Source organism: Teleopsis dalmanni, chromosome 1 (genome assembly GCF_002237135.1).
Source record: "Teleopsis dalmanni isolate 2A chromosome 1, ASM223713v2, whole genome shotgun sequence".
Classification (NCBI taxonomy): Eukaryota; Metazoa; Arthropoda; class Insecta; order Diptera; family Diopsidae; genus Teleopsis; species Teleopsis dalmanni.
This window is the reverse complement of record NC_051846.1, coordinates 186,078,674-186,093,252: the sequence shown is the minus strand read 5'-3', so window position 1 is coordinate 186,093,252 and position 14,579 is coordinate 186,078,674. Positions and strand designations below refer to the sequence as shown.

At 26.7% G+C, this 14,579-nt stretch overlaps 3 protein-coding genes across 5 annotated transcripts; 2 read left to right on the top strand and 1 right to left on the bottom strand.

The window, feature by feature from the left end:
* On the bottom strand, positions 1–3,060 carry LOC119670722 (tether containing UBX domain for GLUT4). Its single transcript, XM_038081108.1, has 6 exons — positions 2,859–3,060; positions 2,380–2,798; positions 1,973–2,324; positions 1,558–1,912; positions 1,303–1,489; positions 1–250 (listed from the first exon to the last, which is right to left on the bottom strand). The coding sequence occupies exons 1-6, from the start codon at positions 2,937–2,939 to the stop codon at positions 136–138; spliced, it is 1,509 nt and encodes a 502-aa protein (XP_037937036.1). The 5' UTR covers positions 2,940–3,060; the 3' UTR covers positions 1–135.
* A 1,177-nt stretch (positions 3,061–4,237) lies between these two features.
* On the top strand, positions 4,238–6,133 carry LOC119670723 (protein-L-isoaspartate(D-aspartate) O-methyltransferase). 3 transcript variants are annotated; one of them, XM_038081112.1, is made up of 8 exons: positions 4,238–4,354; positions 4,483–4,654; positions 4,719–4,817; positions 5,047–5,183; positions 5,244–5,484; positions 5,546–5,660; positions 5,717–5,765; positions 5,823–6,133. In XM_038081112.1, the coding sequence occupies exons 2-8, from the start codon at positions 4,600–4,602 to the stop codon at positions 5,907–5,909; spliced, it is 783 nt and encodes a 260-aa protein (XP_037937040.1). In that variant the 5' UTR covers positions 4,238–4,354; positions 4,483–4,599; the 3' UTR covers positions 5,910–6,133. The 3 variants fall into 3 exon arrangements, with proteins under 3 accessions (XP_037937040.1, XP_037937037.1, XP_037937039.1); XM_038081109.1 differs by having other exon boundaries at positions 4,463–4,654; XM_038081111.1 differs by lacking the exon at positions 4,719–4,817 and having other exon boundaries at positions 4,239–4,354; positions 4,463–4,654; positions 5,823–6,132.
* Positions 6,134–6,919: 786 nt separating this feature from the next.
* Positions 6,920–13,509, top strand: LOC119670721 (BTB/POZ domain-containing protein KCTD5-like). The gene is made up of 5 exons (XM_038081107.1): positions 6,920–7,510; positions 8,203–8,388; positions 8,461–8,526; positions 10,274–10,464; positions 12,900–13,509. The coding sequence occupies exons 1-5, from the start codon at positions 7,331–7,333 to the stop codon at positions 12,910–12,912; spliced, it is 636 nt and encodes a 211-aa protein (XP_037937035.1). The 5' UTR covers positions 6,920–7,330; the 3' UTR covers positions 12,913–13,509.
* The last annotated feature ends 1,070 nt before the right edge of the window (positions 13,510–14,579 follow it).

Sequence of the window (14,579 nt, the reverse complement as noted above, 5' to 3'; positions counted from 1 at the left end):
TATTTTTTTAATTTTTAATAATAATATGAATGCATGTAAATTATTAGCAATTTTAGAAAGTACTAATAAAAATCACTGTTTAATCCCAATATTTATCGTGTGTTCATTTTTTCAATTTTTTTTTTGAAAATGTGACTATGAATTTTTACTGCGCATTCCATCTGTAGATGTTGATGGCTGTTCACTTTGGTAATCTGTGACATTGTTCTCAGTTTGTTCATCTGGAGTTACTACTCTGGGCTTCATTATACTGAAAACAGAATTGTTGGACAATAATAACAATTTAATCAAATAAATATATATATTAGTCGTATGTAGGAGGTCTTTTTCTAAATTTTTTTTTTCAATGCTACAAAGGAGGTAGGAGGTAGACATCTTGAAGAAAGATGTCTCTATCTTTCTTCAAGACTAAACTATTTTAATTTACTTTAGTTTTGCTGGAAGTATAAAGGGATCGTTGTTTTTGTAACCCGTTTTTAAAGTGACAAACGTAATAATGTCAACAAAAAGACGAGTGATTTGGAGACGTAAACCCAGCCACTTAAGGAACCAAAAATATACGGAATTCAATGTTATGATTTCGAGCCACCTTAAACCTTTGTGCTGGGTATAGATCTTCTATATGTTGCTTCCCCATATCTTGTCACAACGTTAAATTTCTTTTTTTTAAATATAAAATAATAACTAATAATAATGATATAGTAAGAATTATGTGGGATATCGATGCTTTTAATGAATCTTAGCTCAATTGATCATTGAATCCGTCCCATTGAAATCGCTAGATTCGTCCGTATTGACCCAGTTTTACTTGAATTATAATTCCACTCATCCCCAATCCATACTTGTCTCTATACAATCTCCTAATAGTTATTTTACCTAATCATATCCCAATCTATGTAAACGTTACTCTAATTGCTTTCATGTTATCTGCTCCATAGATCTCTTTGGGTTAGAACAACCCCGAATATCAGGGTTGCAAGAACTACCGAATTTATGCCACGAATCCACTTGTCAAATTTGATGACCAAGCATCATTCAACGCTCCCAATATAGTGTTTACATCTGTCTAAATAGGCAGATCCTGGCGGGCTACAAAAACAACCACAACAAAACTCAAGAGTACTTAAAATTTCATTATTGAAACTTTCTAAATTGTGGATTCCTTAAGTATTCTAAGCATGTTCATTTAACAATGATTTATTTTAGTATAATATTAGAACTAACTATACAGCTATTTTGAATACAACCAAATACCAAATACAAAACGTTAGTGAATTTGTATTAAATTATTTTTGGTCTTACCGTAATTTTCTAGCTGCATATAAGGCACCTTCAGCTGAGGTCAGTTTAGTAAGAAATTCAGGTTTCAAATAGTCCTTCGAAGTATCATTCTCATCTTCTAATCCAAAATGCATAAGTGCTGTAGGTACACAATTCAGTTCTAAAAGCGTTTTATCCAAAGGCAAAATAGTTTTAGGTGGAATGCTAACTATTAAAATGTTTACAAATGCGATTAATTCATTAATTAATTAAAACACATTAATTAGAAAAACTTACATAGACAAAATTTTGCTTTTTCGTTTATCAAAAATTTTCGCACAAAAATCATTACATCCTTAACTGTGTCAATAGGCTTAAAAACAGCTTGCAGTACATGGCGATCAGGAAATTGTATACGAATAATGCAATTTTTATAAACGGAAATTTTATTAAGCATTGATTTACTTTCTTCCAGCTGACGTAGTTTTTCTGTCAACAATGGTGCATTTTCAGATCCACTAGCCTCTTTGCGTAAATCACGTAATATTAATTTTAAGTCGTTCACTGTCAGTTCAAAGAATGAATCGCCATACTCTTCTAACTCTTTGTGAATCGTATCTAGCGAGAAGAGTAATGCATTTCGATCACCTATCTAAAAAAGAAATATTAATTTATACTTAAAAATTCCATAAATTAACAATTTAGTATTTACATAATTTATGGCTGGTTCATTTTCCATATAAGCTTCTAATTTTTCTTTTTCGGCTCGTTCAGTTGCTTCACGTAATGCTAAATCATCTTCGGGACGCATTGAACGACCAGAACCAGAACCCCAATCGTATTTAGGTTTTGGTTTTTCACTCACTGCTTCGCTTTTAGGAGTATCGCCAGATTGTGCAACTGCTTTGGAAGTTACTGCATTTTGTTTAAGCGATGCAACTAGATCTTTTGTTACAGCGAAACCTCCACTACCACCACTACTATTAGTACGTGACTTTTTGATGTTCACATCTTCTTCTTTGGATTGTTGGCTAGTAACGGGTGCCACATAGACACTGGCTTGTCTAAAAACCAATCAATATTAATAATTAGTTATATACTTTAACTACTAAATCTTACGTTTTGAGTTCTTCTGGTTTTTTATTTATAAACCTTATCATCGCTCTACCTGCTGTAATTCCTAATGATTTTAATGTTGTTTTTGATATCCGTTCTTTGCCGATAATTTCAGTACGCATATATATTACGACAGGATGCTCAAAATTAGTTGCTTCTTTAGGATAAAGTTTCTCTACAACTTGCCAGAGATCATCTACTGCTGCAAATTCGCTCTGCTGTCGTGACCCATCTTCCATTTGCACACAAATTTCAACCGTTGAAGCGACACGCCTTTTCTCTAATTTTGTCATTTCAAGTAAACAATTGTTTGGTAACCCACTAAAGCGAAACATTTGTGTGAGCCCAATCTCTTTGTTATGATGTGTTAGACCATATTCATCACTTTCAAAGTTATGCTTTGTACAAACGTCCTCTAAAATCTAATTGAAACTCTTGATACAGAATATTTTTTGATAGACAAACTGAAGAATTTTGCTTACTTGTAATAAAGTTGTATTCGGCGAAACTTTCACAACTTGTCTGCGTCCATTGGGTGTCAACACTGTTACATTTTTATCCATATTTAAAAATATTGAAAAATCCTGGAGTATAAATATATAACGCTCCTTACTTTCCTAATTAAAAAATATGCCGCAAAATGAAAATATGAATGACTGTCAACTTTTATGCTATGTTTTGATATACACTTAAAAAAGCATGTGAGGTAAAATAGTACTATTCCAATTATTCAAATATTCAGCAAATATTTAGAAAGTTATGTAGTACAAAGACTTGGATACTATCTTAGTAATACTGTTTTATTAATTGTTTAATTGTAAAGCTAACATTTATATTATATATTTATATATGTAACTATGTATCTTGTACGTCAATGTAAAAATCAATTAACATTGCATAAATAAAATTGTTATATATTGAGTAAAGTGCTGTTACATTATTTTAATTAATTAATAAATTGTGTAAATTTAATTTAATGATAAGATTTAATACTAATATTTAATGGAATAAAAATATATAATATACAAATAAATAACAAAATATTATATATAATATATATATATGTATAGAATATTCTAAATTTTTTTAATAAAGTATTATAACACAAGTGTTTGTATTATATATTCACAGTTATTTATTTATTGATAATTACAACAATTGAACGCAGTGAATTCCCGTTTACAAAATATATACGATTACATATAATACTATTATTTCCAAGCGTAGTCATTTTACAATAACTAAATGATTTTAAAATGTTATTTTTTCTTGCCGAAAGTGAGACGTCTTTGTAACGAAAAGAAACTATTTAAAAATTAGACGAATTCAAATAGCAAAGAAAAGACAAATATTTGTATTGTAAAAATTTGACTGATATCTCGCGAATCAAATTGTAATATCGTTTAGCGTAACGGAGTACTTATTCAGAATAGTGAATCTAATTAAAATCCATCAGCGAAATGCAGTGTCCCCGAATTCTTAATCGCGTCAGAACGACTTAAGAACTGCAACATTAAATTGAACCACATAAATAATATTCTACTTTAATGCCTTAAACACATTTTAGTATAGATTTTGTATGAAAAATAGCATTTTTAATATCACATTTGTCTAGTGAATTACAATATTGTAAACATACCGTAGCAGCTCATCACCCACTTCAATAATAAAGAAAACAGAACTTTCAAAATACTCAACTTAGAAAACTTTCTATCATTATTATAAATAATTAAGTATTATAAATATACATTTTTACCAGAATATCAATCATTTTACTTCATGTTATTAAATTTTTAATATTTTGAAAAAATATTCATATTAAATTATAATAAAAGAGAAATATTTTAAATTTTATTTATCATAACAATTTAAATTTTGATTAATATGCATCAAAAAGTTCCCTAAGCTTTAAAATGCATTCCTATTATTATTAAAGCTATTTGAATTGAACATTTAATTACAGTTAAAATGTCAAAAGGTAAAAAACGTTAATTATTATTAATCAATTATATTAATTTCATTACTTATATACCTAACACAGTTTTAATATTTGATTAAGAAATTTATTATCAATTATTTTTAACAGTGTTCTATGTTTTAATGCAGCAGCTGGGTAAGGTTTATTTAATAACAAAATTTTCCGGGACAACTTTTTCAAAACAAATTAATAAGCTGAACAAATTTAAAGATTTGGTTATTAAGCACCGAACCCAAATTCGGAAAATGGCTTGGAGATCCGTAGGAGCTAATAATGCGGACTTAATACGCCAATTAAGAGGTAAAACAAATTTTTTGTCACAAATATGGTGTACATATGTGATTAATTTGAAAAAATAATTAAGGGGTAAGAGTCCTATTATTATATTTGATATTTGAAATATATTCTGGTTGGATTTCCCGAACTGAAGCAAGTAATTTGGAACTTGTTGAGCATTTACGAGGTACGCCAGATATGTTAAATCCAAATTAACTACATGTCCAACATACAAATTGCATTGCTTATAAATTTACATATACTATACATTTTTTAAAATAAATGCGCATAATTTTACATAATTTTTTTATATATTATATTAATTGTCTTTAATACTAATAAATAATTTATTTTTAATTTACAACATAAAGCATTTATTGTAATTATATTATGTGTATATATATTTTTTCTTGCAGATTATGGTGTGGTTAAGTCAGATATCGTAGCTCAAGCAATGCTCAGTACCGATCGACGTTATTATTCACCACGTAATCCATATATGGATGCACCGCAAAGTATTGGAGGTGGAGTTACAATAAGTGCACCCCACATGGTAATTTTATAAGGTTTTTATATTATAAATTCTTTTAATTATGTTTTTATATTATTCTAGCACGCTTTTGCTTTAGAATATCTACGCGATCATTTGAAACCTGGTGCTCATATACTGGACGTAGGGTCTGGAAGTGGTTATTTAACAGCTTGTTTCTATCGTTTAATTGAATCAAAGGGAAACGTTGCAAATACTCGCGTTGTTGGCATAGAACATCAACCAGATCTTGTAGTTACCAGTCAAGCAAATCTAAATTCCGATGATCCTAGCTTATTAGAATCTGGGAAACTAATCATTATACGTAATTCTTTTAATAATTTTATTTTTTATATTAAATTCCTTACTTTAAATCATTTTTAAAGAGGGCGATGGACGAAAAGGGTATCCTGAATTTGCACCTTATGATGGTATACACGTGGGTGCTGCTTCACCAGTTACACCAACTCATCTCATTGACCAGCTAGCTCCAGGTGGAAGGTAAACTTATTTAACTATTATGTATTTATTTATTTATTTTAATAATGTTTTTATAGATTAATTGTACCAGTTGGACCTGAAGGTGGTGAACAGTATATGATGCAGGTTAGTTTACACAGATATCAAAAATATAGTAATAAATTAATGTTATTTAAATTTTAGTATGATAAAGACGAAGCAGGTGAAGTAACAAGTTCACGTTTAATGGGAGTAATGTATGTTCCTCTTACGGATCTTCATCGTTCTTGACTGAAATTAATCTTAAAAATTTTATTGGTTGCCATAATTTTGGCATTCATAACATACCGAATTTGGATTTGGGCCCGAAATAAATTTTAAGTCTTATTACAATTAATTTTGAAATATAAATCGGTCAAATACTATTAATCTAACCTTAATATATCTATAAGCAAGAACCTATTTTATTAATCGAAATTTGTCGCAAAATATTTTACTTAATTAAAAATAAAATAATGTAATAGCTCTAAAAGCAAATTTAAGTATTATATTTTTGTAGAAGAATGGAGATAAAATGCAGAAATGACATATGAATCAGTAGAATTTTCTCACCTCATCAATCTATCATGAATATATTAAAAAACTGAACTGGTGGCTACCAGTTCTGATAAAGTATTCTCTTCGCGATCGTATTTTCATAACAACTCATTCTTAACGTTCCTGCTGCTATCATCTTTGAAAAAAAAAGAACGACTAGATAAGATACCGTTCTGATACAATTAATGTACCATATATATTTGATGTGGGCTTTCATTGTAGCTCTACATCTTATGACGTGACCAATCCGTTTAATAATCGCAGTACGCACATAAATGGGTGCTTTTTGTTGTGATAAGACAATTTTAATGGCAGAGACCTCAAACCTTGCTGTTTGATTCAACAGTTGTTACCGATTTCATTCCTAACTCCACTATCAACTATCACTGACAATAGACTTTCTTCTCAAGACTTTCTGTGCTTTGTTCATACCTAACTTAATCAATTTAAAACGGAATAAGATTATAAACTACTCAATGTTTTTATATATTATTATATTAATATAATGTTATTTGTGTTATTTTTTATTTTTATTAATTTAAAATACTATAAAACATTCCTGATCACATACATTTCGTTGAATGATCCGCGGACAAGATTTTTTCGAATTAAATTATATTTTCGAAAATATGACGTTTGTCATATAGTTGTCTCTTTCTTCCATTACTTTGACTGTTTGCATGCTTTCGAATAAGAAATACAACAAAAGGAAAGAAGTATTCAATGAATTGGTAACAAACGAGTTCGCAAATTTTTTGTTATCAATATTTTAAATAAAATAGACAATATAAATAATTAAATTAAATATTAATAATAACAAATGTAAAGAATAAGTTAAAAATAAAGTGTACGATTTCAAAGTAATTAAGACATAATTAAATTACTTTAGTGCGTACAAAGTCGAGTGTGACCAAAATCAAGTGCTTTTTAAATAATTATAGTTATTTAATAATATTAAGTTATTATTATTATTAAATATAGTAGATTTTTATTAACAAAAGAGTTTTAAGACTGCATATTTATATTTGCACTGCAAATTTTCAACAATTATAAAAATCAACATAATTGTGCTGAAGCACGGGTATAGCACCTCAGCAATTAAATCAGAACTCATTATGACTACGGTTAATATCAATTCACGCCCAAACATTCTAAAAAAACAAGGCACCGATCAGTGGGTTAAGCTCAATGTTGGCGGCACATACTTTCTGACCACGAAAACAACTCTATCCCGCGACCCAAATTCCTTCTTGTCACGCTTAATACAAGAAGATTGTGATTTAATATCGGATCGGGTATGTATCAAAGCCAGTGGCACCACATGACATTCAATTAAAAGAAAATAATAATAAAAAAATAAATAATAAATAATTTTATTATTATAATCTTATCTAAAAACGTTTTATATAATTTGTCGATAATTAAATAATTGGAATTATTATTGAATCATTCGTTAATGTTGATAGCACATAATGTTTACTTTCTGCGCTGTGTTTGCCTTTCAGTTGAGGGTTAGTTGTTAGCGAGGGGAGCTCTATTATTGATTTAATTTTCCCTATTAAATACCTACTCATGACCTGTATAAAAATGTTTGTTTGAGCTTAAATTGGTGCAAAAATAATGTAAACAAGCGCAAAGGTAGTGTCCGTATGTGCGATGTACGATGTGCTGTGCTATGCTGTGTGCTGTGCTCCGCTGCTTGTGGGACGGCAGCGAGAGTCGGTATTTTCTATTCAAAATATAACAAAACAAAAAAAACAGCCACAAACGGTCATTTGCAATTAAAGCTTCCATGTATATTTTTTTAATTCAGTATTTTTGTTTGTTTTTATTATTAATGAAAAGAAATTAAAATGAATTTATTGTTTCCATTCCAAATTCCAAACAGTGTGAAGAAATGTGTTTATTCGTATTTAAATGCCATTGCATGTGTTTGAAATTAAAACTAAATTGTTTTTTATAATTTTGTTTTTTTGCAAATTTATAGGATGAAACTGGTGCCTATTTGATTGACAGAGATCCAAAATATTTTGCGCCAGTGTTAAATTACTTGCGCCATGGTAAACTGGTACTAGACGGTGTGTCGGAAGAAGGTGTGCTGGAAGAAGCTGAATTCTATAACGTGACTCAGCTAATTGCCTTACTAAAAGAATGCATCAACCACAGAGATCAAGTAATTTTTATTAATAAATAATTTACATATGTGTATTTTTTTTTAATATATATGCTTTCATTCTATTTATAGAGGCCAAGTGGAGATAAAAAACGCGTCTACCGCGTACTTCAATGCCGTGAACAGGAACTGACACAGGTTCGTTGTACTCGTCAATATAAAACATTTTCATTTATGCGGGCAATATCGAAACAATTGCTTCAGTTTTAAAATTTTTCTTATACCAAAACATTTTCCCAGATACTAGCGTGCAATTTCAATTTTTTTTATATAAATTTTCATTGAATGAACAATGAATGAACAAAACAAATTACTTTTGTTTTGAAATTTGAATTTCGTTTCATTTTAATGATTTAATGCTTAATTTCAATTGACGTGGGAGAAGTTGAAATAAACAAATTATTTTACAACTTTCTAAATTCGATTAAATGACAAGAGCATTTTTGTCATTAAAAAATTTATAGGTTATTTCCATTTCTATTATTTCTTTCTATATATATATACTCAATATATACATTTGCATAATAATATATTTAATTGGCTTTGTTCAATATGACTAAATACATCCAATAAATCACGTAAGTGACAGCTGAGTGTGGGGGTTTCATAGAATAATAATTTAATAAAAAAAAATTTTAATATTAATGTTTTTCTATTTATATTATTAAGTATTTTAATACTAAATGTAGCAACTACTATATACCTTGCAATTAAATAGTTTCTTCTCATTGAAATATTTGGCAGAATGGTTCAGATTTTTATCTCCATAGTTTATGTTTTAACAACATCTACGTTTGTACCGATATATACTTTGATTAACTTGAAATTTTAGATCACCACAATGAGATATAGTTGCCTCCAAGTTTAAATATTGATCTTTGCAACTATCGCCTTTAATACCTAACGTATTAGCGAGCACAGGGACATTATATATTAGATTTATACAGCTTAATGCTTACATAGCCAATGTTAGTTTAAACCTCACTCATTGATAATTTCAAGCAGGTTAAAACTAAATAACTAACTAACCAAATATCTAAGTTATAGTATTGCCAATATTTAGTTCAATTAAGTAATATTCCACTGGCTTTACATAACATAATAACTGTGATTTTATTTTTCATTTTAGTTTGGTCTTTAGTTAGAATATGTTGAGTATATATAAGTTCTAAACACTATATTTCCAATGTCCTGCGTTGTTGTAATTTATGTCATTTTACGATCCTTTCGGTCGTTGAATTTTCAATTCAGTAGTAAGCTATATTTAGTTCTGTGGGTTACAACAACAACAACAGGCGACACATATGTGTTACATCTATGTATAGAATCTGGTGCCGCATACTAGGTTTTCTTTGTTGTTCTTATGATAATAGAATTTTGCTGATTTTGAATTGTAAAATAAACCATGAAATGATACATGGTAAGTTTTTTTGTTACAATTTAATTGATATTGTCTTAAAATCTATTACTTATATGAATAATCTGATCATAATAGTAATTTTGAAGATAAAATATTCTTCTAAATCGCGAAATAGGCAAAATTTTTGGACATGAATGACTTAAGACAATATCCGTATTATAATGGTTCATAAATATATATATTTATGGTATATATATATATATATATATCAATTGTTAATTTTCTTTAGCACATTTTGTTTGTTTTAGATAGCACAATTAATTTTATTTATTGAAGTTTTTGTAATTCAATATTTTTTGTGTTTACTAAAGCTCAGCACGCTTAAATTCCTTATTATAACAATTTGTATGGTTTATATGAAAATATTTTGTTCATAAACAAATTTAATGATGAGAAAAAAATTTGAACTTTTTATTATATTCAAGAAATTTATTTATTGATTGTTTACATTTGTTTTGCCTTTAGATGATCTCAACGCTGTCCGACGGTTGGAGATTTGAACAGCTCATAAGTGTTGGCATGCAATTTTCAAATTATGGACCATTTGAAAACAATGAATTTCTTTGTGTTGTTTCGAAGGAATGTGGATCAACTGCCGGTCGTGAACTTGAAATAAATGACAGGGCCAAAGTGCTGCAACAGAAAGGTTCTAGAATGTAAGCCAGTGGATAATTTATACTATTTCGTTTAAATAATTTTTCTTTTATATTTAAAATTATATATAAATTTGTGCATAGCAATTTAAAATTGCCTTTTAGATAAAAGAAAAATAAAAGAAAAAAAATTAACAAAATAAAATATATGAATAGGAGTAAATGCAATTATAATAATAACATATTTCATAAAAAAAATAATTTTATATAAAACAATATAAATTATATATTAATGTAGTGTAATTAGAAGAGATCAATAGCGAGCGAGTGTTTAATACAAGTGTTCCAAATATTATTTGCGCTGTTTGAAAGTTTCAACATTTTTATGTTGGAGCATGATTTTACTCCATATTTACTCCTATTATTCGAGTATATTAGTGTTCGAGTATTTGCTAATATTCATATTTGTACACAACAATATGAAAATAAAATAAATAATAAATCAGATTTGTTCTTCTAGGAGCTCAAACATTTTTGAACATTTCAAACTTCGATTTGAAGTTCAATTTCGAACTGATCGAGCATCGTAATTCTTAAACACTTTGCAGTTCTATAGAATAAGTATATGTCTTCTTTGATTACACTAAAAAAAATCAAAAAACATAATCATTAAGCATTAAATACGAAACACAGATACTATAAACAAGTCTTAGTCTCAACATGCATGTTTTTAATGTTGTTAAATTATAATAATTTTTTTTTATAATACTTGCAAATAGAACTTTTCCCACCGTCAACGTCACACACGTATCTTGTTTTAAATTTAATGGTGGGGTCTCGTAAATGTGTAAAACAATAATAATTTCATATTCGTATTTATATTAGTAATTTAGTGATATTTAGTAAAGTAAATCAATTATTTATAAGATAAAATAAAAACCTAATGTGTATACAAGTGGGTAAGTTATTCGAAAGAAATTAACTCGTTAATTTTAGTAACGTAGTAAATAATTACGTAGAACGCACAAAAAAAAGTAGGGATATATATAAATATATGATATAAAAGTAAACGCGCAAATTTTATATATATATATGTATTGAATTTAAAAGTAATATTGCTATATATTTGTAATATAACAATGCTTAATTGTTAAATCGTAAAATTATAATAAATTTAAAATAGGTTAGGAAATTTTTAATTGTATATTATGAAGCACAAGCTAATTTTTAATTTTTTTTATACTTATATTAAATATTTAATAATTTTATATCTGATCAAAATACCATGTTGCCTTTTTAAACAAATTTTTAAGCTTATTAGACAATTTTCTACAAATCTTATTTAATAATTTTGGTATATAATGGTATATTATATTCTATTAATATTTCGTACAAAATTAAAACTAAACAAATCTCTTCATTATTTAAAATAAGTTCGTGTTTATTCAAACTCTAATTGAAGTAGTTGATTTTATTAATTAAGTAAAAAAGAAATTAATTTATATGTCAATTTATTCGATCGTGACAAACTAATCGCGACCCAACGATGATACTTTCATTCATTAACAGTACCTTTTATTATTGAATCGACTGAATTATTGAATTTCAAATTTTATCAAAAATGAACTTTATTCAAAAGCGATTAAAATGGTTTTCACGATGTTGAGTAACGAATTTCGTAACCATGAAATATAGTAAGTGGAAAGCGCGGCAACAGTACAGTACATTTTTAGTAAATGTTCTTTGTCACTCCTTTTCCAAGCTTGTTACTGCGTTTTATGAATGCTACTATTATCTTTGTTTTTAAAAAGGAATAATAATAAGCGATTCCATAGCGGTCGGGATTACTATTCGTAGTCGTTCTTCAGTTTTTTTTTTCAAAAACATTTCTGCCATATGGGTCATTCAAAAAAAAATGGTTGACTTTGAGAATTCTTCAGTTTTTTTTGGAAGATTTTTCTGCCATTTAGGTCTTTTAAAAAAAACACTTGGCTTTGGGATACTTGCCTCCTGGAATCTAGTCATTTGTCTTGAACGACTAAATGCTGCTTGTTTATTGTTTGTTAGTCTTTCACAGAATTCTAGACACTGGTTAATAGGTTTTCTACGAGTAAAATTAAAGTGGATTTTTGTGAATATACTATAATATGTTCTTCAAGTAGAAATTAGTAAATGGTAATAAGTTAAATATGTAGATTTTAAATATGTTTTTTAATTTTTAAGTATTAGTAGTAAATCATTCATTATAATTTGAAACTTTAGGCATCATTATATAAGATATTTTTTTACTATATACTGATATCAATGTGCTATAGTGCATCATATACATGAAAGCTTTTCACAATTAAAAGTAAATATTCATACTATGCACAAAATATAAAATTTTGTATTATAAATTAACAATTTTAAAATTCCAAAAATTTTTTTTTGCTTTTCTAATGTTTTTTTTTTACTAAATTTAACACAATTTTTAATTAAATTTTTTCTCTTAATTTCAGTCTTGGAATATAAACAAAACAAAAGCGATATTAAAAGTATGTTTTGGGCATAGATGATTGAAACCCCTTCCTATCACAACTCACCACTCTGAAAACTCACCAACAAAACAAAATATAAATCAATCAAAACACATCAAAATTATTAAATCATTTAGTAATCATAAAAATATTTATTTACATTTTTTTTCTGTTTATGGAATTATATTTTAAATTTATAGAAAGAACAAAATACGTTTTTTGAACATTAGATACATATTTTAGATAACGTATTTCTTATTGAAATAATTTTGTGTTTCATATATATAAGTTTCAATTATGCAGAAAAAAAAATATTATTCAAACTAATTTAAAAAAAGTAGTAGTTTAAATTTAATTTTGACCAACAAAATAACAAAAACAATAAAACAATGTAAGCAAAAACTGTTAATGTTGAACAAATAGCATGTATATAAAATATTCTGGTTCTTATAATAGAGAATGTACAATAATTATATTTTATATAAATACATGATTATTATTTTTTTTTTTTGTTTTGTATTTTTTGTTAATATATCATACAAAAATGTCTCAACTTAAAATTCGATTTTAAAACATTACTTGCTCGACTCATATAATTATATTTTGTATACTGTTATATATGCTATTTTAAATATGTAAGTATAGTTATGTATACAGTATACAAATTTATTTATGAGTCTTTGTGTAAATGCGTCATGTTTAATAAGCTATATATATCTACATATACATATAAGTATATATAATATAATTAACGTTTCTTTTGTCATATAAAAAACTCAATTTTATTTATATGTCAAACGTATATTGTTACTGGATATGGAAAATTCGCCTTTATACTATATTTAAGCATAACTAAAACTATTTAATAAGTAGCAAGAAATATAATTAAAAAATCGTATCAATTATTATTTTTAGCTGAGACATTTTATTAGTTCTTATATATTTAATATTTCTTTATTTCAACTTATTGTTATATAAGTTAAGTGAAATAATTATGTAAACCTTAACAACATTATTTAAATTTGAATTAAATATTAATACAAACAAAAATTGTTCAACAGATACAAAAAGTGCATTTTATTTATAAATGAATTTATTTAATTTATTAAAACTAATAGTTATATATGTTAGTTACTAATATTTAGTTGTAAAAGTTTTGTTTTCATGTTTATTATTGATATAATAATACAAAAAAGAAAAAAAAACAAAATTATAAATAAAATAAACTAACTCTCGCATTTAATGCAAAATTGTTATATTTTTAATAGCAAAAAAATTGAGTATCTTCTATTTGGCAAGATATTAATTACAATTTTATTTTAATGTAATATAACAACTTTTTCATTATACTCACAAAATGTATCTAATTATGACTGAAAAATTTTTTTAACAATAGTTTAATTTTGAAAACAATAAAATTTCATTTAAGCAAAAAATTGATGTAGAAATTTTAATTAGGCATAAAATGTAACATAAATAATTTTTTTTTAACATCATTTCATTAAACTCGAGGAAGCATTTTATGATGTTTGTTTTTAATATAAGAATAAAATGATAATATTATTAAGTTTTAAGAGCATGTAAGAGCATTTAAGAGCATGTATAAACAAAATAATCAATAAATTCCCTTTTTTTAAAAAAAAACTTTAAAAAATTAACAAT